At 36.5% G+C, this 26679-nt stretch overlaps 3 protein-coding genes across 3 annotated transcripts; 2 read left to right on the forward strand and 1 right to left on the reverse strand.

The window, feature by feature from the left end:
- On the forward strand, positions 6100–14267 carry LOC18780591 (ACT domain-containing protein ACR12). Its single transcript, XM_007211659.2, has 10 exons — positions 6100–6390; positions 6767–6821; positions 10751–10873; positions 11340–11434; positions 12009–12093; positions 12211–12270; positions 13097–13152; positions 13341–13446; positions 13526–13594; positions 13748–14267. Exons 1-10 carry the CDS (start codon positions 6221–6223, stop codon positions 13808–13810), a joined length of 882 nt encoding a protein of 293 aa, XP_007211721.1. The 5' UTR covers positions 6100–6220; the 3' UTR covers positions 13811–14267.
- Positions 16073–17384, forward strand: LOC18781026 (germin-like protein subfamily 3 member 2). Its single transcript, XM_007213793.2, has 2 exons — positions 16073–16930; positions 17032–17384. Exon 1 carries the CDS (start codon positions 16270–16272, stop codon positions 16915–16917), a length of 648 nt encoding a protein of 215 aa, XP_007213855.2. The 5' UTR covers positions 16073–16269; the 3' UTR covers positions 16918–16930; positions 17032–17384.
- On the reverse strand, positions 17853–19866 carry LOC18779226 (protein trichome birefringence-like 36). The gene is made up of 5 exons (XM_007211376.2): positions 19441–19866; positions 19033–19204; positions 18769–18950; positions 18502–18660; positions 17853–18418 (listed from the first exon to the last, which is right to left on the reverse strand). Exons 1-5 carry the CDS (start codon positions 19767–19769, stop codon positions 18121–18123), a joined length of 1140 nt encoding a protein of 379 aa, XP_007211438.1. The 5' UTR covers positions 19770–19866; the 3' UTR covers positions 17853–18120.

Consider the following 26679-nt stretch of genomic DNA (forward strand, 5'->3'; position numbering starts at 1 on the left):
TGCATATGCTGGAAAATCATTCACAATCCACATAACTGCTGCCCACAAAGTGAACATCTTCCCAGTGAATTTATCGTACGTGCGTACACAATTTATCCATAAATCCTTGAGCTCATCAACCAACGGCCTTAAGTAAACATTGATTGACCTGCCATGATCCTAAGTTATCAAGACATTCATCATCACGTACTCTTTTTTCAAGCATTTCCAAGGCGGCAAATTATATGGGAATACGAAAATCGGCCAAGTGCTATGGTGTTGGTTTAGAACCCCGTACGGATTGAATCTGTCAGTGGCAAGTCCCAATCTAACATTTCGGGGATCAGCAGCAAACTCGGGAAATGTTCGATCAAACTCTTTTCATGCCTCCCCATCTGCAGGATACCGCATCACATCGTCATCTACCTGTTGTTCCTTATGCCATCTCATGTTTGTGGCAGTATACGTCGACATATACAATCGCTGCAGCCTAGGTTTCAGGGGCAGATAATGCATGACTTTTTGTGGGATCTTAGTCATTCTATTCTGAGATGTCATTTTGAACATCGACTTATTGCATATAAGGCATGTATCCAATATTTCATACTCTTTGTAGAATAACATGTAATTGTTTTTGCAAGTGTGAATTTTTTCATAACAAAATCCATGACCATTCAACACCTTTTGTGCGTGTCTATGATCTTTCGGCAAACAATTGTCCGTCGGAAGCATTCTTTTGAAAACCCCAAAAAGTAATCGAAACACAGGTTCGACATACGATACTTTATTTTTCCGTGCATTAACTCCACAATGGCCGTGAGAACGGAAAAGCTCTCGCACCTCGGGTATAACTCTTGGTTGGCATTTTTTAATAGTTGTTCATTTTGTTCGAACTATGCACTGTCCATTGGGGTAGGCACGTATTCTTCCCCTTCCTGATTGATGTTGGTCGATGCAAATGGAAAAACATCATTTATAATATCCATGACTTATTCATTAGGATCCACAATAGGTTCAACATTGTCCACTCTTGTGGCATTTGAAGATGAAGCATTGTCTAATTGTTCCCCGTGAAGGTTCCAAACGCCATATGTCTCAATCATTCCATTCCTTACTAAATGAAAATCCAACATTTTCAATTGTCTCCCATAACGTGTTGTTACACCTCCAACAAGAACAACTGATTCTAGTTGCACCCGGGTTGTGTGTACGTGCAAACTCAATAAAATCCTCGATTCCATCCAAGTATTCGTCTGCGCATCTATTCGGATTTTGTATCCACCTCCTGCTCATAATTCCTGGAACCACAATCACAACAACTTCATACGAAGTCATAATGTCACCTTATGCCTCCAGTAAAGGCCCTATCTGTTCACCCGTTTTGTGTTTGCTTCTGTGATGGAAGGGTAAAGTTCCTCATTGCCTTGAAAACCATTGACTGGTTAACAAGTCAACTTTCTTAAGTGTGCGAGCGTGCCATGACTAGCAATAAAAATCCTAGCAGACTTCTTAAAAATGGATAACTTGCGCCCCAAATTACTGATTTCTAAGCAAGCGATTGTGAATTTGGGTGAGGAATATCTCCTAAGTAAGTTCTTTTCTTGCCTCAGACTGGTGAGGACTTCACAATTTATCACATTACAAAATTGGTAGTTCTGGCCAGAATAAATGATAATAAAGTGGACTGTTTTTAGGCAGAACAGCCTTTTACAGAACTAGAAAGGGAAAAATTAACTCTGGAAAGATAAAAAGAAAGCTAGAATTCCATTTCTGCCTGGATAGAAGCTTCTGATCCGGGCTGGACTGGGTATGCCTGTGCTGGTTTGGACTGTTCCTAACTTCAACTGCTAAGCTTCAGCTGTAAATCGATACTAAAGTTTGAGTTTGGCAAAGTTTTAATCTATTTCAAGCCTTGGGAGGCTTTTCGAATCGGCAGAATTGCGGCCTCTTCAGTCTGAAAAGGGCAGAAGTGGCTGGACTTTGAGGATTACTGAGCTAGAACTGCACTGTGGTACCTGTTCGGCTTGATCAGGGCTTTCCATAAATTTGTTCAGGTTTTCATATTTGTAAAAACCTGAACTCTGCTTGTTTTGGCTTTTGCTGAACCAAATTTGTAACGAGAGAAGTCTCGTTTTGAATGACTTTTTCTAAGTCTGAAACTGGAGGTTTCGATTTGTAGCTGGCTTCTTTCTTATGGCTCAATGAGCTTTTGGTTGCTTCAGTTTGTTTGAAGATTCTCAGAGATCAAATGATCATTTTGAGTTTTTGTCTTTGGTTGATTTTTGGTTGTTTGATTGATTGTTGAGTGTCTTTGCCCTGTTTTCCTTCTCCTATATTTATAAGAAATGTTTTGGAGTAGGGTTTCTAATTTTTTTAAAATGGGCGGTAGATTTTCTCAAAAGATCTTTCATTTTTAAATGTAAAAAAAAGGGGTTTTATCAATTCTGGCAGATAAGCTCTCAATAGTCAGTTCTTAAGACAATCACTTCTCTGTTTTTTTTGAAAGAGAACCTAACCCCTCTTTAATTCCAACTGCCCCCTGTGGAAGCTCAAACTGTGATGGTTAGTTTGATTTTCCAATTTGAACAACTCCCTGTTTCCTGTTTATCTTTTTTAGAAAATACAACCTGCGTATCCTTTGAAAGATGGTGCCCTCTTTGGAGTAGAAACAATATCTCTGAATATATAAAAGGGGGCAGAGATTCAGAGACGTCTCTTCTTTTTGTCTGCCTCTGTCAACTCTTTATCAACCCAGTTGAAAATATTGACTTTTGTCAAAGTCTTTTCAGGTAGTCACTTGGGTCTGCCTCTAATTTTTGGGCTTTCTTCTCTTTTAATTAGGCCAAGCCCAGGCTGAGTTTTTTGGGGTTATGGGCTGACTTTCCTTTTTCCAAAGTCCAAATGACAGATTCTGGGCCAGGTCTTCTTGGATTTGGGCTTTTGAATTCAACTTCAATGCAAAGTCCAATCTGCTTGGGTCCGAGATTGCTTCGTTATTCTGGGCTTCCGGTGTTGGGCTGAGTGTGTAATTTTGGCCCATTTATTTAGGGATCGCTGGTGGCTATCTAATTTTGACATGGGCTTTTGATATTTGGACTGGGTGTGCCAAATTTAGGCCCAAACACTATCCCATTAGGGAATGCATAGTCCTGTCACGTAATTTACTGCTACTTGAGATTAGATTTCGACATGGATGAATTTCGGCAGCATCTCGATACAGTTCTTGAGGTGTACCGTAGGTATAAAATACCTACGTACCACCCGAAGAACATACAGAGATGACACCGAAATCTCCACAATCGAAACCTAATCCTGTAGCCGTACATTACGTGTACTATGCATTCCCAAACTGTTCAAATAATGGGACAATTCAAGAATTAATTAGGCCGCAGTCATGCTTTATGCATCCATACACGAAATCCAACTAATCTCGAACGGGAAACTAAGTTTTACTAAAAATAAAAAACAAAGTACGAAATTAATTTCAATTAACTTCGTACATCACAACACATTGTACTACGTCACGCACAATTTAACAACATAATATAAATATAATTTCACAAAAAAAAAATATAAACATAACAAACTAAGTTTAACATAATGTAATTAATTTTATATTTTTAAAATATAAAAAGAATCAAATACCTTCTCAATCGTTCTCCACCAATCGCTAATTACAAATATCCCTAAAGAGAACGAAATTAATAGTGTTAGTATGAATTTGCATTAATATTTTTAAACTAACGACAAAAAATACTTACCCAATGAACGTACTAAATTCCCAGCATAAGCATAAGCAAAAGCAGAGGTAGAGGCAGAGGCAGAGCTTTTTTTTTCGAAGTCTGCCTCTGTAATGGCAGAATCCAGGTAATATGAAGAAGGGTTTTGTGCGACGAAGTCCTCTTCATGGCGCAAAAAAATTATTTTCGTCGCACAAGTGGTCCATTTCGTCGCCCAAAATACATTTTTCGCCTCGCAAGTACGTGTCGACATCCCACTTTTGCACGACGAAAAATAGTTTTCATCGCTCAAAATTTCGTCTCGCAAATTCTCAATTTCGTCGCGCATGAACGTGCCGACATCAAACTTTACTCGACAACATTGAGAATCGATCGCGCAAGTTTTTGGCGCCAAATATAAATATTCCACGTTTTTCTTACACGATGATAACGTTTGTCTTCGCGCTAAGTAGTCTTTTGCGACGACAATTGTGACAATTGTCGTCGCGCAAGTGTTTGGCGCCAAATAAAATAACTCGCGGTTTTTTGTCTAACTTTACGCGATGATAACGATTACCGTCGCGCAACGGTTTCTTTCATGACGATATGTGCAAAAAAAATAAAAATAAACCCACGTTTTTCTTCCTCACTTTGCGTGACGACTACGTTTTTTGTCGCGCTAAGTATTTTTGCACAACGAAATTTTTGGTCGCTCAAGTTTTGAATAGTTTGCGCGACAAATAATTTTTTCCGTTGGTCAAGTGTTGTCGTCGCGCAAATATCAAAATATAGTAGTGACATTATTCCCCTCTCTTTTTAGTTGTAACACAAGGGTATACTGGATTCTACCCTTACCTTAACCTGATTGATTGATGTGGTTGTGAGGTTTATTTATGGTTATATAGCCATTATTTGCTCTTGAATCGAAGAGATAGCTTAGCCTTAGACTAGTTATAGCTTTTGTCTTTTGTTTGGCTGAATTTTCTTATCTACCAAACAAGGTTTTTTTTTTTTTTTTTTTTTTTGGGTGTCAACTTGGTTTCTTAGTGGTTGGTCTATAGCTAGAACAATCACTTGAGGCATGTCATTGCCATCTTCATTTTGGTTTGTAGGTGTGCAACCAAATGTTGAAAATGGATCATTAAGGTCTACTTGTCCGTTGAGGATGTTGGCATAATATGTATTATCTACAAAATCCATCTAACAATTTGCAAAGCAACACATTAAAAAATATTTGCAGATCTAGAGAAGCAAAATTTGCATAAATTGTAGAAATGGTAGCGGAATTTGTAGATATTCAGCGGAATTTGTAGAAATTGTATCATATACAAACCCATATTAGTGCCGTTTAATTTCAATTTGTAGAAAATGCAGAGAAACTTGTTAATTTCAAGCACAAACCCAAACCCTTCCAAGCAAAAACCTAGAAACCCATATACAAATTTCAAACCCAGAAACCCATATACAAATTTCAGGTAATTAAAAGGGAATTTTCAAATTTCACCTAGAAACACCACCTTAGAATTCAAAGAGGGTAGAGAAACAGAGAAAATAGAGATGGCGATGGAGACTTTGACAGAGAGAATAGAGAGAAACAGACAAACAATGGAGACTTTGAAGTTTTGGGTTTGAACGAGGTGGCGAGCCTTGAATTTCTCTCTCCCTTGCTAGATTTAGCAGGCCAAAATGGTGAGAGAGGTAGCGACGCTGCTGGAGCGTTGTTTTTTCTTCTTTTTCGCTAAAATAGCTAGGGATAAGAGAGTAGAGTGTCTCTTGAAGATGCTCTTATGTTGTCGTGGTTTATGTGGAATGATATAGTTTGGTTAAATTAAATATTCTTTTGTATATGTTACTAAAGTTGTGACTTTAATTTGAGCTCTCATATAATTATGCCAATATATATTGTTAGTTATTTCTAACTGGATGAACAATAAAAAGAAGAAGAAGAAAATAGAGTGCAAGTAGAAAAAGTAAGTATAAAGAAAAAGAAATAATATAAAAATGTAAAAATTAATTAATGCAGAATAAAGGTAGAATAGAAAAGAAAAATAATAGAAAATAACAAAATTGATTAAAAAGTATTTAAAAACAAAGGAGAGTATAAGTGGATAAAAAGGAAGGAGAAAAATCAACTTTCTTAATTTTTATTTCTAATTGTAAAATATAAAAAGACATTTAGTTAAGAAAATAATAAACAAATCAACACTGATGTAATAAAATACTCTTTTAATTTGATATATCAAGGGACCCTATATCAAATTAGCCCATTACTCATCAAATTTAAATTTAATATTTGTCATTTAACATGCTCTGATATATTCATAATAGATTTAAATACAATATGACGTGGCTTCTATTCATCTAAAGTAGGCCCCACTTAAGGTCACGCAACAACCAAAATATTCTCCTTGTCGATGCTCCATTTCCTCAGTCTCCCCACTTCTTCTCCGTCAGCAATCAGAGCCCAAAATCCCAAACTCTGAAACTCAAACAAACGATTTCATTGATTTCTTTCTAGTCCCATGGCCTTCACCAACTCGGCTCTCTTTGCTTCTTCTCTCACTCTCCATCGATCCAAAATTTCCGATTCCGAATTTGCCCTTCCGCCTCACCTCTCTCCATATGAGCCTTCCAAGCTCCTCCCATTTCCTACCATATACTCTCAACATGCTGACACTTTCTCCAGAAAAATGTATGAGTGCTCTCTCCTAATATATTTTTCATTTGGGTTTTCTTTTCTGTTTTGTTTGGTTGCTAAGAAAATGGTGGATTAAAAAGCTGCCGATCTCTCGTTTATGTGTTTGTGATTTACGGTTCTGGATTCAACAATATTTGACATTTTCCTCTTATTTTTATTATTCTTCATGTAAATATTTTATTCATTCATTGTTGTTTTGTTTGGTTGCTGAGCAAATTGTGGCAACTAATGGAAATGGACCATCCATTTGATCGCAGAGAGAATTAAAAGAAAGTTTGAAGTCAACTAGATACTGATTTAATTTTCATTTTAGGTGTATAATTTAAATTTCATTCTGATTTTGATTAATTTTCCGTAAAATATTATGCAGGAACACTGTGCGTGCGTCTAACAATGGTCTGAATGCAGTTGGGTCAACCTCGTTGGTCAGTTACATTGCATGCTTAATACAAACATAATATCATGGTTATGGTATTGAATTCCATATTTATGTTGGATTCTGCTGGTGTTGTACTCTCTAGAATTTTCTAAAACAGTCATATTATTTTTGACGATTTCTTTGAAAAATGAAATAAGTTGTGATCAATTTCTTTGAAAGGACAACATACATTGGAGTCTAGTGGAGATGCCTGTATGTTGAAAGACTTTAATCTTTTGCAGCAGACTTTGAAGTTGCAGAATTGAGACTATATCCTAGTAGTTGGGTTTTTAATCTTGTTGAGCTATACGGGGTGGGTTTTTATGTAGTCTTGTTTCTTCAACGCATATATAAGTGAGCATATGATCATCTCACTATGAGTTGAATGTTTTGTTCTGCTCTCTCCTTTTTTCTTCTCTCTTCTCGCGCTACCACTGAAATCCTAACATGGTTCAGAGCCATAATCAAAACAATCAAATCATTTCTAAGCAGCCCACTTTTTGTCCTATGTTCTCACATTAGAAGATTGAAATGTTGTATGCCGAAGATTGGATTGTTATATATGCGTGACAGTAACTAGGCCCTGTAACACCTTTGAAGTTGGAGTTGTTTTTCCTGATGCTAATTGGACTCATGATTCTTGTATTGACCATCGATATTTCGGTTACATGGAAAAGAAAGACACAAAGTGCCTGACTAAATCAGGTGCCGGACCTGAGTATAGATTTATGTATCTGTAATGATTTGGGTGAAGACACTTTGTTGCAGAAATGGGTATTCTATCTTGAAAACCTATCAGAATGCTTTGTGACAATCAAGGAGCTATACATATTGCCTCTACTCCAGTTGTCCATAAGAGAACTAAGCATATAGAAGTAGATTTCCATTCCTTAAGAGATTAGGGATGAATTGGGGGTTATGCTTACTAAAGCCCTGGGGGTAAAGGGGAATCCTTTGAGTTATGCAACAAGTTGGGGATGATAAATATATATGATTCTGTTTTATATGACTCAATATATCTTTGTATTTGACTATAGTATCCAAAAAGGGTTGAACATTCATTTCCATTCTCAGTTTTCTCTCTTCTCATTCTACTACCGAAACCCTGACCAACTCTAGTATTTATCTTTGTTTTTTGTCATGGACCATGGGTAGAACTTGCTCTTGTAAAGTGATCCTGCAATGAAAGGTACCGAAGAGCTCCAATACTGCCCCAAAATATTATATCTTTAGCAATGTGGAAAAGTTAAGTAATAAGAAAATCTTCCACACTTTTGTGCCCTCCATTCCCATTGGTTCACTCTAGCAGTATTAGCCTGGTAATGTGAAGGTAGGTTTCATTTTTTATTCACCTATCACCTACTGTATTATTATTCTAGCGCACAGGTCGCTTGTTTGGAAAGACATCTCAGGTCGATGCCCTTGGAATGGCTGGGACTCTAATGTTGTGATGAGGGGTTCAAAGTGATACCCTTGGAAAGAGATCTTGATGTAGAACAGCCCGTAGGTATTAGAGTAAACACTTAAGCAATAGAACAAAGAAGAAATAAGACATTGGGGTGAAGAATTAGAGATCGAAGAGATGAAGGGAAAGGGAAGGAATCAGGGAGTGTAAAGTAAGGAAATTTATCATTAATCAAGTTTGCCTTAAAAGATTACAAACTGCTCTATTTATAGAGGCAAAACCCTTTTTAGCCTAGGAAAAGGAAAAGTAAACTTTAAGAAATAGGAAAGCAAATTAACTAATAAGCGATCCTTCAACAACAAGGAATCCTTAACTGAATTAGGAAAACTGATAATAGGCAAACTAATCCAAATAGAATTAGGAAAACTAATAATATGCATTCTGCATCATTCTCCCCCACCGAGAAAGAACTCGACACCGGCGAGTAAACCAAGATTAAGGATGATGACAACGTTGGTAAGTATGGATGATAGAAGGATGGGATGCAGCCAAATCAAGATCATGAAGAGCATCCTGATAACTGTGCAGAAGAGTGGAATCCAACTGATGAAATTCAGCTTCTGTAATCCAAGTATCCTCAGTAGCAGGCCTTCCAACCCAACAAACCAGATAACGGGTAGAACCTCCAGCAGACGAGGCCACAACTTTATTATCCAAGACGTAAGTAATCTGATCTGTAGTGGCAGAACCAGTAGAAGGAATACGTGGCACTGGAGGAGGAATGGAACCCTGAACAACATCCATAGAAATAGGTGGAGACTCTTTTTTCTGTGGACTCGGTGTGGGGAATGAGGGAAAAGGTGAGGTTTTGGGAAGAGAGATAGGTAGGGGAAACATAATTTTGTTATCTTTTGCTTTACTTATACATGTTATCAAGATCTCATAATTCGTCTATCGCTTGTTTGTGTTTAGATCCCTCTTCTTTTCCTTTATCTTTCTAGATTTTAAAGAAATTTTTATGGATGGGAAGTTGGGGAGCTAACTGAGTTCTATTCTAGAGATGTTGTGTTTGGTCCCATGAAGGCATGATAGGAGAATTTGGGAGTTGGGTTCTCAAGATCTGTTTCTTGGTCCCTCCCATGCAATTTGGAAGGCCAAAGTACCAGAAAGGGTATGGGTTTTAGCTTGGATTATTGCTCATGGGAAGGTGAATACCTGTGACTTGTCCCAGTGGGGGAAACCCATAGTTATTTCCCTCTTCAATGGTGTGTATTGTGCAAGAGTGATGCCAAATGTTTGAACCTCTACAACTTCATTGTCCAGTTGTATATTCTTTGTGAATTAGACTGCTTAGGGAGACGAGATTGAGTTGGGCAATCCCAGGTTCGCGTGATACATTATTATTACAATTTACAAGACTCTTTGGAGGAAGAAAGGGTATCATGCTGGGAAGATGTGATGTGTTAGCATTATTTTGGGTTGTGTGGATCATTGAATTATTTAGGGAATTAGGAGGGAGGATGTTGATCATTTGTGGGACATTTGAATTTGGAAATCTTTGTGGGCTTCTGTTTCTTGGGAATTTAAGGATTGGTATATTGGTATCTTCTGATTGAAGAGATGTTATTATGAATTAACCCTTTTTTTTCGTGGATTTTTGTTTGATGTGGTTTAGAATGGTGATATCAGAGAATACCTGTCCCCTGTGATATATACTTCGATTCTATTCAATGAAAATTTACTTCTTATAAATAAAAGAAAAAGCTTAGGTCACTCCTTTCGTGGATTCTAGTGCAGGCAGATGTTGAAATTGGTTGGCAAGGTGACAGTCTACAAATATCTTTCTTGTTTTTTCCCTTGCAAGAGCTCTCCTTGGCGTCCAGTTTCCCCTTGCAAGAGCTCTCTCTCTCTCTCTCTCTCTCTCCCCCTGTTCTTCAGTCAGGAATTCAGGGTTGGTCATGTCTATGGCCAGTGAGCTTTGTTTTGATAGCAGATCAGCTTTGTCAATTGACATTGAGTAACTCCTGAATTGAAGAAGAAAGTAGTTTACTCCTTTTGGAAGTCCACAAGACAAATTTACTTTTGTTATTTTTACTTTTTATGATTACAACCAAAGACACATTTAAAAATGTTGAAATTTTGCTGTCTACAATATGATATTTTAATGTCCCTTACTCTCAGTCAGTAAGATATTACCCGAATAATATATCTCATATTCTCATTCACACCTGTAGTGAAATTCTTGTAGACTCTTCCTTTAAGGTTAATTGATTTCGTTCTTTTCCTCCTCCAATTATATTTGTATGTTACCCTTTCTGTTTTTTGGGTGGGAAATTAACTAAATTTTACAACTTATTGGTATGGTACAGTAATGAGTAGAACTTTTGCTAATTTATTCCTTCTTCTTGTTCTCTGAACTTTTGGGGATGTAAATTGCTTGAATAAACTTCCAGACTGAAGTTTGATAATCTGCAAGAGTGTGACCAGATTGTATAATTTATCATAAAATTGATGGGCGTTGTAAACTGCAGAAGTCTGATCAAGATGGTGATTATGTTCCGATGCCAGTTGTTATGATCGATCAAGATTCAGATTCTGATGCAACTATTGTGCAACTCAGCTTTGGTGATCGCCTTGGAGCTCTCATTGATACGGTGAAGTGGATGTGGGAACTTTGTAAATTCTCTGTTTTAGGATAAAATCCATTGCGAGTCCCTAGTTCTTTACATTGGAATTCAATTTTGAGTGTGAAGAAATGTAGGAAGAGGTGTTTTAAAGCAGATTTGCTTAAGCCAAAATCTTCAAGACACCAGTTATTTTCAAATAGGACTGCTTTTTATTGGTTAGAATCCCACAATGTAGTTTGTTAAAGCTTTTTGAGTCCATGAAAGTCACTCTGTTGAAGTCAACTGAAGTTGTTTGGAATAATCAGAAACACTTGAATCCACCAGCAAATGTGCTGCATGTAGTCAGTGTAATAATCAGATCAGTTTTAAGTGAAAGTGGCTCTATGTGGTCTAGTTCTGATGCCCTGAGCATTAGTTTCCAAAGATTAAAAAATAAAAATAAAAAAAGTTAAGGAAGCTTATGATTGTTTGCTTACTTTTGTTTGAATGACAGATCAATGCATTGAAAGATTTGGGATTGGATGTGGTAAAGGGAACTGTTACCACTGAGGGACCAGTCAAACAAACAAAATTTTATATAACGTGGTTGTGAGTACCTTTTTAATTTTGTTTTTCATCATATTTCACTTTTACATATGCTTATGGAGAGTTAATCTCATATATGGTTCTGAAAGGAAGTTTGCCAGTTTTGTGGTTCTGGTGGAGATTCTTGAACAGTATAGGTCTAAGTGCCTAATATAGCTCTTTATATGCCAATTAAATTATGACCATTTAATAGTTAAAGCTTTTAGGGAATAGTGGTAAGCCCATATACTGTATTGTCTGTCCATAGAGGGCCCCTAATTAAGTTGTAATAATACTCATTGCTATGAGTAAGCCAATATGGCTACAAAATGAAATGCAAAAAGAAAATAATTCAAGCCAATTTGGATACTGTGACATTTCTTTTTTCGTGTTTATTGTAAGCAGAACTGCTCAGGGTGTTTATTATTACTTCTAAAACACTTGTACACCTGTGTTTTAAAAATTTTGAATGTGCTTCATTTCCGTCAGTACAAGTGTGGAATTGTCAATTTCAATTGTTGTACCATCTATAAGCCAATGCTCTCATATGTTGTACTGCAAGTTTTTAGCATTTACAGATTGATTTTGGTAATGATAGAGACACTGGGCGCAAAGTTGAAGATCCTGATATGTTAGAGAGAATTCGACTTACCATCATCAACAATCTTTTGAAGTATCATCCAGTAAGAATGCTGATTACACTCACTTATTATCTTTGAAGTTTTATCGTATTTCTACATTTCTTACAACGATTCATCGATTTCATTAATGATAGCAGTTTCTGCTTGAATTCCTTCTAGGAATCTAGTCAGCTACTAGCAATGGGTGAAGCATTTGGAATAAAAGGTCCAGAGAAGAAGGTGATGTTGTTAAACCTTATAGCCTTACAATCATAACCTCTTCATCCCTATGTCTGGTTTATTGTTCTTATCTGATCTTCTCTGCTGTGGACATCACTGTTTGAACTTAAACTCTTAGCACCGAACAGTTTATGTTGGAGTCATGTTCTAATGAAACACAATTATAGAATCTGGTCACTCTTGCCCTTTTCTCTGATGATTACCAGCATTATAAACATTATGTTTCCATAGCCTTTGTATTATCAGGTCCAATTAAAGGTTTTGGAAGCTGCAGATCACACGGATAGATCTCCATGTTCTGTTGTAGTCAGTTTGCCATCAGAATTGCTTTTCTTCAATGACTTCTTATGTTTCTTTAAAGCTCAATAAAATTAATAAATGTATCTTCTTACTTGGGTTTGCAATGCTTGGGCTTCAATTTTGTGGAAAGTCATTTGCATAATGTCAATATGTTTCCTTGATGGTTTATGGTTTTAAAGTTTACTTAGATTCTGAATTTGTAGCATTCTTGTATGTTAAAATGTGAAGTTAAAAGGTAAGGGTAGCTGCTGCTCGTTTGTGTTTAATAGCGTGTCACCACACAGATGGATCTCCATGCTTTGTTGTAGTCAGTTTGCCATAAGATTTGCTTTTGGTCAATGGTTTCATGTGGTTCTTTAAAGCTCAAGAAAATTATTTGTTTTATGGTTCTATATTTTTTTCAAGAGGAATCTTATTATAGTTAGTTTTATTTCATTGTGAATCAAATATGATTTCATTGCTGAAACACTTAGTTTATACATGATTGTTTGTGCTTTGTTTTGACAACTTGTTTGTGATATTGCAGCTTGATGTTGATATAGCAACTCATATACATGTGAAGGAAGATGGGCCTAAGAGGAGGTTTGGAACATATAATTGAAACTAGCATTTAGCATTACAATTTCATTAGTTATTATGGTATTTCAATTCCTGTATTCTCGTTCACATCACATTGATTTTGGAAACAAAAATCTCCTCTTAAGCTTTCTTCACACTGGTTTCTGTTTGATTTATCATTTAACTGTGCATTATATTCTCCATATCACCAGCTTGCTTTACATTGAGACAGCAGATCGACCTGGGTTGCTAGTAGAAATCATCAAAATCATTGCTGATGTTAATATCGATGTGGAATCAGCTGAGATTGATACAGAAGTATGGCCTCAACCCAATTGCTTTTTCTCTCCCTCTTTCCTTGCATTTTCCTGTGATTAACTTTCTTTCTGTCTTATAGGGCTTGGTAGCCAAAGATACATTTCATGTCAGCTACAGAGGGGCAGCGTTAAACAGTTCCTTGTCTCAGGTAATTGATTTTGGTTCTGTGCTGTCAAGCCAAATTATTGACCATTAGATAGCCAATATTTGTTGGCGGGAGCTGCTGCTTATGTGAAAATCGGGTTATGTAGTGTAAGAACCTTCTGCACTATCTTCGTTAACAATTTCTTTGAATTTGCAGGTGTTAGTGAACTGTCTACGTTACTACATCCGGAGGCCAGAAACGGATATAGATAGTTACTAATACAGCTGGAGGAACTGCTTGGACTACTTTTAGTTGTAAATCAAATTGTACCAAACAGTCAGCTCAAAGTGACTCGTCGATCAGTGAGTTTTCAAGATTTTGAGTTCATGTTCCTGCAGCATGGGATTTTTTCTGGATGAGTTTCCAGGGATTCTCATGACTAGTACCTGAAAATTAGCAGTGAAATATGAATAATTGTAATCAAAATCCGTGTTGGATGAAAAATATTCCCCAGCATTTGTTGACTGTGTCTATAATTTTTTACATACTAGAGGGGAAATTTGGAGATTTGGAACTCAATTCACCTGTTTTAAGAACATTTGAACAATTTTTCTATACATGTAAGGTCATGTAAACTTATGAATACGTGTCTACGCTCCCCTTCTCTAGCACGCTCAATGCCTTGTTGGGTTGTGTTCAAACAGTTGAACATGAATTTCAGTTTTTTGTTTTGCTATTTTCATTTCTTGATTTTCAAAGAGACAAGAACACAATTAACTGCCAAACACATGCAAATGTTAATTTCATTATAATTTCCAAAATTCAACCTTTGTCAAACCCAAGTCATATGAATGCAAATTTCCCAAGTCTTAAACAACACAATTTGGTGCTAATTATGTCCCAAACTAGGGCTCGTCAATGGGCCGGGCCGGGCTAGCTGGCCCAAATTTAATGGGTTTGGGTTGGAGCGGGTTGGGTTTAAAAGAGAAGAGATAAAATATCTGGCTGGGCTTGGCCGGGTTTTTTTAGAAAATTCAAAGCCCAAGCCCGACCCATGAGTCGGGCTTGAGAAAGCCCATTGGGCAGGGCTGGGCTAAGCCCAACGGGCCCTACTTCATTAAAAAAAAAAAAAATCATAAACTTAATCATAAAGGCATTTTAGTCCAAATTTGAGATTAAACTCACTTAATTTCAATATTTTTACATCAAACCAAATTCATAAAACACCCAATAAAGTCACGCAACTTATAAGATTTTTCACAAAAATAATAAAATCAAGTATTATTTTTGAGGTTATTACATAATTAGATCGTAATACGTTTTAAGAAATAATTTTAAAAAATAATAAGTATAAAAAATAAAAATAAAAATCTTTTTAAGGGATGGTATGAATAAATATGCAAATATTTGGTGATGTGTTCAAGAAAAGCATGATTATATTTGGTAGTACGATTATGTTTCGTGGTATGATTATATTTTGTGAAGTGATATGTTGTTCATCTTATTTATATATATATATATATAATCTATAATTGTTGAATTAATAATTGACACAAATTAATGTTTAATAATCCAATTATAAACTAGGAATGAGTAAAGAAAAGTAAATGAAATGAAACAAATTATATATGTGATTTAAGTGATATAATCCTAAACCTAAACTCTTATTTATACATAATTATATATGTATGCGAGCTTAACGGGCCGGGCCAGGCCATCTCAAAGCCCATAACAGGCTAGGCCAGACTTTTTTTCGATGGGCCGGGCGGGCCCCCATATGGCCCATGAGCCCGAGGGCCAAATGATGAGGCCTATCCCAAACCACCATATTATCCACCCTTTAGCACCTAAAAAGTGATACTACTTTTTCCTTCTTCTGACCCAACAAATTATAATGTAAATTTCTCAGGCACACTACAAGGTGCTATAGGAGTTCGAACCTAAGACCACTGGTCTGAAGGTTAAGGCCCTTTTCCACTGAGTTAGACACTGCTTGTATTAAAAAATATATATTATAATGTAAATTTCATTATAATGTCCAAAGTTCAACCTTTAAAGACAAACCCAAGACGTATGAATGCAATTTTCCCAAATCTTAAAACAACATACTTAGATGCTAATTATGTCCCAAACCACCATATGGTCCACCCCATAACACCTAGAAAGTGATGCTAGTTTTTCCTTCTTCTAAAGTGAAAGTACAGGAGGCACAAAAAATGCATGTTCTTGAAGAGTAGCAGTTAAAGATCAAGATAGAGGAATAAGAAATTCTAAACAATTGGGTGGTTGCTGAGAGTGGCAGCTAGGACAGTTTATTTGTGCTTAAGCTAAGACTAGGCTTTAGCAATAATGAGAGCCATAAGCACAGTCAAGCCCCACTATAACCAATTCTCCACCAGAAACAGGCAAAAAGACAAAAAAAGCAAAACACATGCTTGTGGAAGTGGTCATTTCCTGGCTAACTAATCCTCAATTTCACTTTATTCCCAAGCAAGGTATACTGTAAAGTACAGCACCCTCTATTATTTTAGCAACAATGGTTTGTTTTCTTATCTAGTAAATAGGCTTGAAAGTTGAGCAGTTTTGTTTGATTCCATAATTCACATCAGAGTGGTTGTATGTCTGAAATTTGAAATAGGTCCATTACATTTTGTCTGATACTTCTATAGTTTAATTTCCTTGCATCCAATTATTTGAAACACCATTTCTCCTCCTGCATTCTTGATTTTATAACAAGGATGTGCAGAACCATGTTGTACAAAATGGTTGTTCTTTTTGTCATCCTCCTCAACAGCTATGTCACTCGGGCTTCTGATCCGGATCCAGTTCAGGACTTCTGCATAGCCAACACAGAATCTGCAAGCCATGCCAAGCAATGCAAGAACTCATCCCTTGTAACAGTAGAAGATTTTGTATATGCTGGCATTAAGGTTCCTGGAAAATTTGGTCCAACAGGGCTCTCTGCAGTTTCAGTGAACTCAAATGTCTTCCCAGGATTAAACACACTTGGCATGTCACTTGTCCGAGCTGATTTTGAAGTTGGTGGTGTAAATGTGCCACATTTCCATCCAAGGGCCACTGAGATTGCATTTGTGCTTGAAGGAACGATTTATTCGGGTTTTGTTGATACAAATAACAAGGTTTTTGCTAAAGTGATTAAGAAGGGTGAGGTGATGGTGTTTCCAAGGGGTCTCGTGCACTTTCAAATGAATGTTGGTGATACTCCAGCAACTATATTGGGGAGTTTTGACAGCCAAAATCCTGGATCGCAGAGAATTCCAGCTGCAATTTTCGGATCTGGGATTAAAGAAAAGCTCTTGGAGAAGGCTTTTGGAATGAGTTCTAAGGAAATTTCCAAGTTGAAAAAGAAGCTTAGTCCCCATTGATACAGCTAGAAGGGTGCTTTCTTTTTACCTTGTTTTATTAATTTGTATGTTTGCATATTTTATGAGCAAATTAGATTGCTGAAATATATGAGTCTAAATAATATATATTTACAGGCCAAATTTCTTAGCCATTGAACTGCAACGTGTATCCTAATCAGTAGGATAAATTTTGCTGGTGAGGAGATGGTGGGCAGAGTGCAATGCAAAAAAGTCTTCTTTGGCATCAGTTTTCTTTACTGTATCCAGAAATTGCCTCTACTTACCTGCTAAATCCTTCCAATATTGGTTTTATTCTTTTTTATTTGCAAACCAACAGAGGGAAGAAAAATAAAAAAAAGAATTTTACTTGCTTCTAAATCCATAATCAACATGCTGTTACGAAATTTTTTTAAGTTCTAGCCATTTTTCCTTATATTTAGATAATAAAAAAAGGAAATAAAAAAAGAGAGGTACATTTTGATTTAAAATACTCAATGAAAATTTGAACAACTTGATCATAACATTAAATTCAAACAGTCTGCCTGTTCTTGATTTTTGCATGGTTTTTCAATTTTTCCTAATTTCCATACCTGGGATTATGCAATCAGCATCTAAAATGCACAAAGCTGAGTAGCATTGTAAAAGTTCACTGCTCAAACAAGCTTCATTGTATTTCCTATTGCTGTGCTAATTAGTGAATGCTCTAGTGTTGTCAGAAAATGAGGTTTCATTTCAGCTTATCTTTGTCCATTTTCTTGAGCTTCTACCTTCTGTGGTATTATCTCTTACAGCAAAGACAATGGAAAGAAGTGCTAACTATTACCAGACATCATCATTCAAGAAGGTCATGCACTCATGGCTAAGAGTGAAGATCATGTCTTTTGCTTTTTCTAAAAACTGTGGTTCCTCAACCTTTATAATTATAGCTGCATGCTTACCTGCCCCAAGGAGTCATATTTTGAATGCTGAAGCTAAAAAAAGCTTTATAGCATCTTCTCTGATAACTAATTTAAGAAGCAAAGACTGCAACGTGAGACACATAGATGAGTGCAAAGAGACTTTGCTACCTCACATAATATCACCATCTCACATTGTTGCAGCAGAACATCACCACACAGCATCATGACTTATCATTACAAACTTCAATATGCAGGGAAAAAAAAAGAAAAAAAAAAAAGAGTTACTCTGACGAACTTTACCTAGAAGTTCATATTAAAGTCATACTCAGAGCAAGGCACTCAGAATCTCATTCCAACTATCAGGCACCCCAGGTAGGCACCAGTGGCTGCAGTCAGAGGAAAAGTCCCTCGGGTGCTGCCTCTCTTCCTGGCCCATTGCCCTTCTGTACACAGAAGGGTGCCCGTCTCTTCGAAAAGCTGACATTGTAGTTATGTCCTGAAGATATACTGGAAATCTCATCTTTCTCAATACACCTTGCAATACTAGCAATGGTTCAGGAACATGTTGGTGACTGAAATAAGCTAGAGGCTGCTTCTGATTATAGCATCTCCAACCATTCTCTCTGCCCAACAGAAAGAAAAACATTGAAGTATAGAGAAATGGTCAGAGTTAGAATTTCATAATGCATTAGAGATTGTATCTTACCTGTTATGCCTAGGTGACATGCTTCGAAAAATTACTCGGGTTTTACGAGGGTCTAGGTTTAAATCAACCCATTTAGCCCATGTAGTGAGTCCTTTTTGGTATGCGACCATTGGGTTCATATTTGTATAGAGAGAGTGTCCCTCCATGTAATAATCCCACCTGAAAGTAGTTAGAATAACTCTCAATTATGATCACAAGGACATCCACAATACTACCACTTCTGGAAACAAAGGAAATGATGAAAGGTCAATGTGAATTTTCTCTTACGAACTCGATTGATCAGAATGAGTCCACCAGTGAGCAGAATCAAACACAAGAACATCAACTCCTCTCCAATACTTTGCATTCTCTTCTATCAAGTCCAAATGCAAAATTCTCTTCTTTTCAGCTCCTTTGTTCAATTCTACTAGGAGTGGAGCCCATGAAAACTCAATTGATGTCTCAAAGTCCTGTATATGAGAACATTTACTACTGATGTCAATGTAAGAACAAGGATCGAATTTAATCCTGGATTAAAAAATAAAATCGTACCATTGCATGGAATGCCATGGAAGGACCATTGTAGGTCACTCTCTTTCGACCAGTTGGAACAACTCCTTGTACCAAGCAGACTAGAGACTCCCACTGATTCCTCATTATAGAATCACCCACCAGCATTATCCTTTTCCTTCTCATTTTTCCAAGAAATTTCAATGCATCAAACCTGTATATCAAAAAAACAAAGAAATAACTACCAAAACCTTTTCATAGCATCCATTTCACAGAAGGTTCATATCTTGTAATGTAAAATGAACAGCTCTAGCATATACGTGGATTGGGCAAGTTGGTTAAGACAATGTGGCGGCTCCTTGTACCCGATTAGAGTAGTTTAAATGATCACTTTGTCAAAAAAAGAAAAAAGAAAAAAGGTAACAGCTCCAAGTTTAAATTGAGGAGTACCTAGGAATGGAGCAGCTGTTTGGCTTCCACCTCCACTTTTCGTAGTCAGAATCCGGCCTTCCATTTTTCTGACAAGTCACTGCAGTGCTCAGATATGGACAACCAGAGTCATAGAGAGGATACGATTGATCGTAAACCCACTTGCCAACCGAAAAATCACATCTGCTCCTTGAATTTTGTTGGCTCTGAACCATGTTAACTTCATCATCTTCATCATTAAGCCAAGAGTCATCCTCCAGCTCAAAATCTGATGACTTCCCAAGAGAGAAGCACAGAAAGACAATGAAGATGCTAAAGAGGAAGATGAGTTGAAGCTTTGTTTTCATCATTTGAAGCCAAAGGAGATAGCTGAATTGGAGTAGTGAAACTAAGGGTCCCAAAGAAGAAGCATTTTGTAAGCTGCAATGGCCTTATGATGAAATTGTTGTGTCAAGGCATGACTTGCGGTGTGGTGGACCATATGCATGCAATGTTCTTTCTACTCATTGCCATTAATGTTTCTTTTTCTTTTTCACTGTTGTGGAGAGGTTGGGGGTGGTGGAAAGTGGAAACAAGGGATAAAAAGTGAGAAATTTGATCACCGTGACTCACGGATGTGTAGGCCATGCACATCATTGGTAATGTTTTTCAAACGTCAAAAAGGTTAAAGAGATCTTTAGACCAGTTAATTGTCTGAAAATTAAGGAGAGTTGCACCAATTAATTAACAGAAAATGATGTATGTTCTTTTGCTAAATACTCTAGCTGTTGTTAGAATGCTATATTAGGTATCAATTATACAGTTGGGAAAAAAATTTGGAAAGTTGAAACTGGTCTAAACACTGGTTTGGTTCCGCTTTTTGGGAGAAAATATGGTTGAGACATCTAGTGCATAATCCAGGAGGTTTTCACAATTTGAATCAATATGGTCACGATGACTATGATTCAAAATATAATGACGACGGCAATGTTTGTTGGCCAAACTATGACTATTATTCTGAATAATAATAACAACAACAATAATAATAGATATGGCTACAAGAAATTTGTTTAAATATGATGTAAATAATTATTCAAGTAGCAAAAATAACCAACCATAAGCCGAATTTTGGCTATGAATATGAGCAAAATTTAAGCAAAAATGATGTTCTACTTGAGATTTGCAAAGCCTTTTTAAAGTGTAAACTCCGTGTTTTGCTAGTGTGTGTTGAGTCTTACACTGGTAAAATGTTGGTCAATATGCACTTCATAAGAGCATCCATAATAGGCTCTCTAGATCACCTTCTTAGACAAATTTTAGGGAGGAATTGGAAAAATACAACTTCAACCATGTTCCTTATTCATCTCCTAAAATAAGGAGACCTCTAAGAGCTCCTAAATCTAAGGAGAGAGAAAGCACTCCTAGTGGCTCCCTATAATCTAATGTTGCTTTATTTTATGAGTATTTTAAACCCTTATTTAATACTAACTATTTTTTATAAGTCACTTTTGATCCATATAGTTTGGAACTTCAACCACTTTTGACCATGTAGTTTCGTATTTGTATCATTAAAGAATTTGACGAAATTGCCCCATGCATCGTTAAAGAATTTAACAAGAATACTAAGATGTCCTTGAATTGCTACACATATGAAACTACAATGGCAAAATTGACGGAATTGAAACTATATGGTCAAAAGTGGTTTAGGTACCAAATTACAGGGACCAAAAGTGCCATTTGGCCTATTTTTTAATAGAGATGGACCGATTAAAAAAGAGTTATAGCATTTATGACTCCCTAAACTAAAGAGCATGATTGGAGTTTAGATTTAATAAAGAACTCTTAAAATAGCTTTTATATATTTTAAGCTAAATTTTAACTAAAAAATAGAGAGTATGATTGTGGATGTTCTAAGTGATTACAGACTCATCAGTGCCATCAGTCCTTCTGGGTTATAACAGAGCAGTGGCATGCGCTTCCATGTGTTTTGAAAAATGATAAAATGTGGGCTCGAGGGCACATGTGTGGATCTGACTGTGGGCCCTAATGATGACGTCAAGCATTTAAGTGGGAGAGAATGTAACACCCCAAGTTCTGTTGGTGTGTGTTGAGTCCCACACTGGTAAATTACTGGGTCGATCTGGACTTTATAAGCAAATTACAAGAGGAGCCTCATTAGTGACTAGTCTTGTGATATAGCACTAAGGTGGCGTGGCGTGGGCTTCCCTAGCTTTGATAGAAAAGTATATACAGAAGGTTGTATTCGAGAGCAACTATACTACTCATAACCCTTGAGAACAATTGCAATCGTCTTATGCTTATTAAACGAAAAGAAAAATTAACACTAACCTGGCCTTGATCAAGCACGAAGAAGTTGTCTTGGCGGCTATCTGAAAACTGGCCATCTCATTCTTCACCTACTAGGGAAAATTTCATTGGCCAAAAGGAGAAGGATGAAGAAAATTTCAAGCCGATTATAAAAAAATTGACAAGAGCTCAAGTTGCCCCATGAATATTTTGATGAAGAAGTCAAACAAAACATGGTCAAGCAAGGCCGAGAAATGGCCTCAAGTGAAGAAACCAAGGAAGTTGACATGGTTTTTACCCATAAAGCCGATTTGTGGAGTCAAAATTGGATGTACTGTTAGATTTGAAGGTAGCTCAGTGGAAAAGGGCTTTAATTTGAATATAAGTGATCTCAAGTTCGAATCCCCATGACACATGACACTTTGGGTAGTGTGTAGACCTGTCAATGGATCGGATTTTGATCCGAATCCGATACAAATCCGGTGTAATTAATAGGAGATGGATTGGACTTCTCCATCCGATAATATAATTGGGAGCATTTTTGCTCACCACTTTAATCAAAGGTGTAGCCTCATCACTCTTTTAAAAACTTGACACATGTCTATAAGTCTAATAATAATTAACCTTTTGTTTTTTATTTTTATTTTATAACATTATTTTGAAAGAGAAAAACTTAATAGTTCTTTTAATAAAATTAAAAATTGAAAACTAATTATTAAAAACAAAAAAACAAAAACCCAACAACACCCCGGATGCCCCCCCCCCCCCCACACCCCACCCCAGCGGCGACAACACCTCCTCGCCGCTAGAAACACCTCATTTTATACGTATTCAATGATTTTCTCTTTACGTGAACTCTGGCAAATCCAAAACTTATGCTCAGCTCTACCCTCAATCTCCAGGTAACCTCAATCAAATTACCTCTCGATTATGGAGCAAACATCCACCAATAGAATGAGTTCACAGTCTCACCCAATTACCAAAAGGAATTTTCAATTTTGATGCTTTAAAAAGGTTCAACCAGCCACTCACCAATTAGGTATTTTGCAGAGGTTTGAATTTGCTCAATCTCTGCAAAACCCAACATTTTCTATCTCCAAAACCCTAAAACCCTTTTGCCCCAAATCTCCCGCCCAAGTCTCCATTCTCAATCTTTACCAACCTTAACCATCCATTGCGGTCCGCGTGAAATCCGAGTTCGAATTGATTCTATAAAGAGTACCCAGAAAATCACTGATTCTATAAAGAGTACCCAGAAAATCACTGAAGCCATGAAGCTCGTCGAGTCTGCCAGGTCGAAGATCCCAAGAAGCAGTCATCAATGACCAACCTTTTGCCGAGACCGTCGTGGAGGTCCTATATGACATCAATGAGAGGAGAGGGGGTTTCCGGCAGCAAGAAGGAAAGGGGGTTGCCACCAGTGGGGGTGAGTTGGCTGAACAGGTTGGTTTGGTGGGTGGTGGTGCGTGGTGACTGTTTGGGTTTTTTATTATTATTATTATTATTATTATTTTAATAATTATGTTTTATTTTAAATTTTATGAAAAGCATAGTTATGTTTTTCTCTCTCATAATGTCATAAGAAAATAAAAAACAAAAGGTTAATTATAGTTAGACTTATAGACATGTGTCAAGTTTTTAGGAGGGTGGTGAGGCTACACCTTGAGTTAAAGTGATGAGCAAAAATGCTCCCAATATGATTACAATCCGAATCCGATAATCCGATTACAATCTGAATACGATAATCTGATTATAAATGAATCCAGATATGGATTATAGTTAATCCAATCTGACTTAGTATGAAGTATAATTTAATTTTTTTTATGCTTTATATTAATACTTTATATGTGTAAATGAGTAATTTTAGTTTTATATGCACTAAGAGTACACTTAAAACTAATTTGTATGATAACCACAAGGTGTGGTGCAGTTGGCAAACTGCCACTTCTAGTTGGAGGGTTATTTGTGCCTCAATGGCAGGAGTTTGAAACTCGTTGGAAGCACTCTGTGGCCAGGAGCAAGCCGAATCCTGAGCGGGGATTAATCCCACCCTTCGGGAGTGGAGACACCTCGTGGTATTTACCAAAAAAAACTAATTTGTATGATAAAATAGCAGAAATTGATATAAAAAGCAGATAAATACAATATAAGAATGAGAGGGTACTAATGAAAATTTGATTTTTTGTACATTACAAAATAAATCCGATAAAATCCGATCTGATCTGAATCCGACGCGTAACAGATATGTATTGATAGGTGCAATCTGATAGTCCGAATACAATCCGAATCCGATAATCCAATTATAAATGAATTCATATTTGGATTGAGATATATTCGGTCCAAATCAGAACTCGTTTACGAGCCATTGTAGTGTAGACTATCACTTACATTTTTTTATTTTGTTTTCAAAAAGCAAGATCATCTAAAAAATCTATGTTCCACCTTCAAGGCTGAAGAAGAGTGATATTGATTCCAGCCGAAAGTAGTTTAAGCAAATGGAAGGAAGGAATACTTCGGATTCAGTTTTGTGACATTGATTCCAGCCAAAAGTAGTTTAAGCAAATGGTTGTAAGCATACCCTATAACAATTTGGCCTTACATTGACTAATGTTAAATGTAAATCATTATTGTCTTAATACTTTTGAGTGTGTTCTTCTAATCATCTAAGGAAATCTAGAAATTTTAAATTGTTTTAATTATTAATTTGAGAATCAATAGTGTTGAACCATGTGAAAGAATGTATTGATGGAAATTAATATTAGAATGGTCACACTTACACACACACATATTGTTGTGATGGTTGTGTTGATGGATAGAGTTAACATTATCCCTTAAATAATATTTAATGTGAAAATGACATTTCATTGTTTTGGGATGGAATGATTTGTGTTGATGGATAGAGGTAAGAATATCTTTAATCCTCATGAGAGTGTCAAGAGGGGTAAAAGACACAAATTCAGTTAGAGCTCTAGTACGTTGTCCACTGGATCTTGTGTGACTGATCATGAACGTGTACTATACTCAATTCATGTGTTGGTGTACTACGTACTCAGTTTATGTGTTGGTAATTATTAGGTAGTGTGATTATAGTGCAACACTGTGTACTTGTGTGGTTAATTAAGGGGTAGGCATTTGAACAGGTGAACCGGACAAACAAAGTCAGCTTAGGCTCAAAATCGAACTAGACTGCTTTGGATCGGTTTTCGTCCGGGTTCTTATCTTGAAAAACCTAGTATAAACTGAACCAGAACGATCAAAGTAGAAATTATTAAAGCTTTTAAATATCAACTATCAACTTTTATGCAATCTGCAGCATACAAAATCTAGCCTTACCAAACTCGCAATTGAATTGTTGCAAATATTAAGATTTAACAAGAAAAAGAAAAGGCAAACACCAACCAAAGATGTTAAATCATAATTGAAGTGGGAGGAAAGTCGGTTATTCCTATTTTTGATCCGTTAATTCTGTTAACCACCCTTGCCTTTTAAGGGGGGTACTGAGTTAATCAACTGTTAGTACTGCACAGAATGCAATGGTGCCAAAGTAATTTATAGTTAGCTGTCAGTCCCAACTACAAATCAACTCTTGGCGAAGCTAGCTACGTACTAGATATACTAGCCTCTCATCCACTTGCATGCAGTCATTTACTCAAAGCATCCCTTTGGGCCGATTAACACATAGTTGACTAAAGGACCAAAGCATCCCTTTTGGCAGATTAACACATAATTGACTAAAGGACCAAAGCATCTCAACAATCATATGCTTTGGCTAATCACTACAGCATTTCTTTCACTTCCATAACTACGGCTTACATTTTTATCTTGAAGGGCTTGCCAGATTATTCATCTCATATAACACAGATGAACTCACGGGAGACCAAAATTCGTTTACATGCAGATTCTTAAAGGGTAAAAGACAAATTTTCTATATAGCTATGTGAACAGGAACGCAATTGGTAAGTATCTGATTAAGCACAAATCCCTTTGATGTAGTGCCTCATCGCAATTGAATCATCACATTACCAAACTCAATAATTTTCCAAGCCTATATACACTAACCTTTGATGTAGGCTCAAAGTGAATTAACGATATTAAATCATAGCACTTTGGATAGGGCTCAAGAGTTAAGTCAGCAAAATCAGAATTGAAATTTTATAAATATAGATGAAGAATAAAGGAAGAAACAAAGAAGAAATTGACGAAGAACCAAGGAAGCAAAACCATAATTGAAATTTTATAAATATAGATGAAGAATAAACGAAGAAACGAAGAACCAAGGAAGAATTGCATTCACCGTTTGACTATTGTGGCAATACGTCTGCGAACAAACTCTACGTACAAAGATTCCCAATCTAATAGGGTTTTCTTTTTTAGGTTTTATGTGGGTTTTAAATTTGAGGGTATTTGTGTCTATTTATTTTCTGCTATATTTGAAAGTTTTTACAAAAACTGACATTTTTGAAATTAGGGGTCAAGTTTTGGCTATTTTTGATAAATTCTGGAGAGAGGGGAGAGAGAGAGAGAGAGAGAGAGAGAGAGAGAGAGAATCTGGTTTTTTTTTTAAAAAAACTGACTTCGCAAAAATTACGATTGTGCCACTGAACTTCTTTTGATCGTAACTTCTTCGTTATAACTCCGATTTGAGCGCACTACGTGTCTACGGACTCATCTCGACGTGCTCTACACAATGGTGTAACCGAAATCCCTAGATTCCTTCCCGAACAAAGCTCAAAATACTACCTATTTTATAATTTTTTGTGAAAATACCACCCCTCCCTTAAAATTTTAAAACTACCACCTATAAATACATGTTTATTGTCAACTGATTGTACCCATATCACTTTTTCAAAAATTGGGTTCTCTCTTAACTCTCTTAGCTCTGTCTCTCTCTTCGGCCCGTCTCTCTCTGTCACTCAGCTCTCTTGTGCAGCTCTCTCCCTCGTGTAACTCTCTCTCTTTCCGACGTAGTCGTCT

Source organism: Prunus persica, chromosome G2 (genome assembly GCF_000346465.2).
Source record: "Prunus persica cultivar Lovell chromosome G2, Prunus_persica_NCBIv2, whole genome shotgun sequence".
Lineage (NCBI taxonomy): Eukaryota > Viridiplantae > Streptophyta > Magnoliopsida > Rosales > Rosaceae > Prunus > Prunus persica.

Bases quoted from the DNA above. Each gene is read 5' to 3' on its own strand.
- LOC18780591 (XM_007211659.2), top strand. From the start codon at position 6,221: ATGGCCTTCACCAACTCGGCTCTCTTTGCTTCTTCTCTCACTCTCCAT. The intron at 6,822-10,750 runs GTCAGTTACATT...TGTAAACTGCAG, and splicing joins CAGTTGGGTCAACCTCGTTG to AAGTCTGATCAAGATGGTGA. The intron at 12,094-12,210 runs GTAAGAATGCTG...AATTCCTTCTAG, and splicing joins ATCTTTTGAAGTATCATCCA to GAATCTAGTCAGCTACTAGC.
- LOC18781026 (XM_007213793.2), top strand. From the start codon at position 16,270: ATGTGCAGAACCATGTTGTACAAAATGGTTGTTCTTTTTGTCATCCTC.
- LOC18779226 (XM_007211376.2), bottom strand. From the start codon at position 19,769: ATGATGAAAACAAAGCTTCAACTCATCTTCCTCTTTAGCATCTTCATT. The intron at 19,205-19,440 runs GTACTCCTCAAT...TTTGATATACAG, and splicing joins AACAGCTGCTCCATTCCTAG to GTTTGATGCATTGAAATTTC. The intron at 18,951-19,032 runs GTACGATTTTAT...TCTCATATACAG, and splicing joins CCATGGCATTCCATGCAATG to GACTTTGAGACATCAATTGA.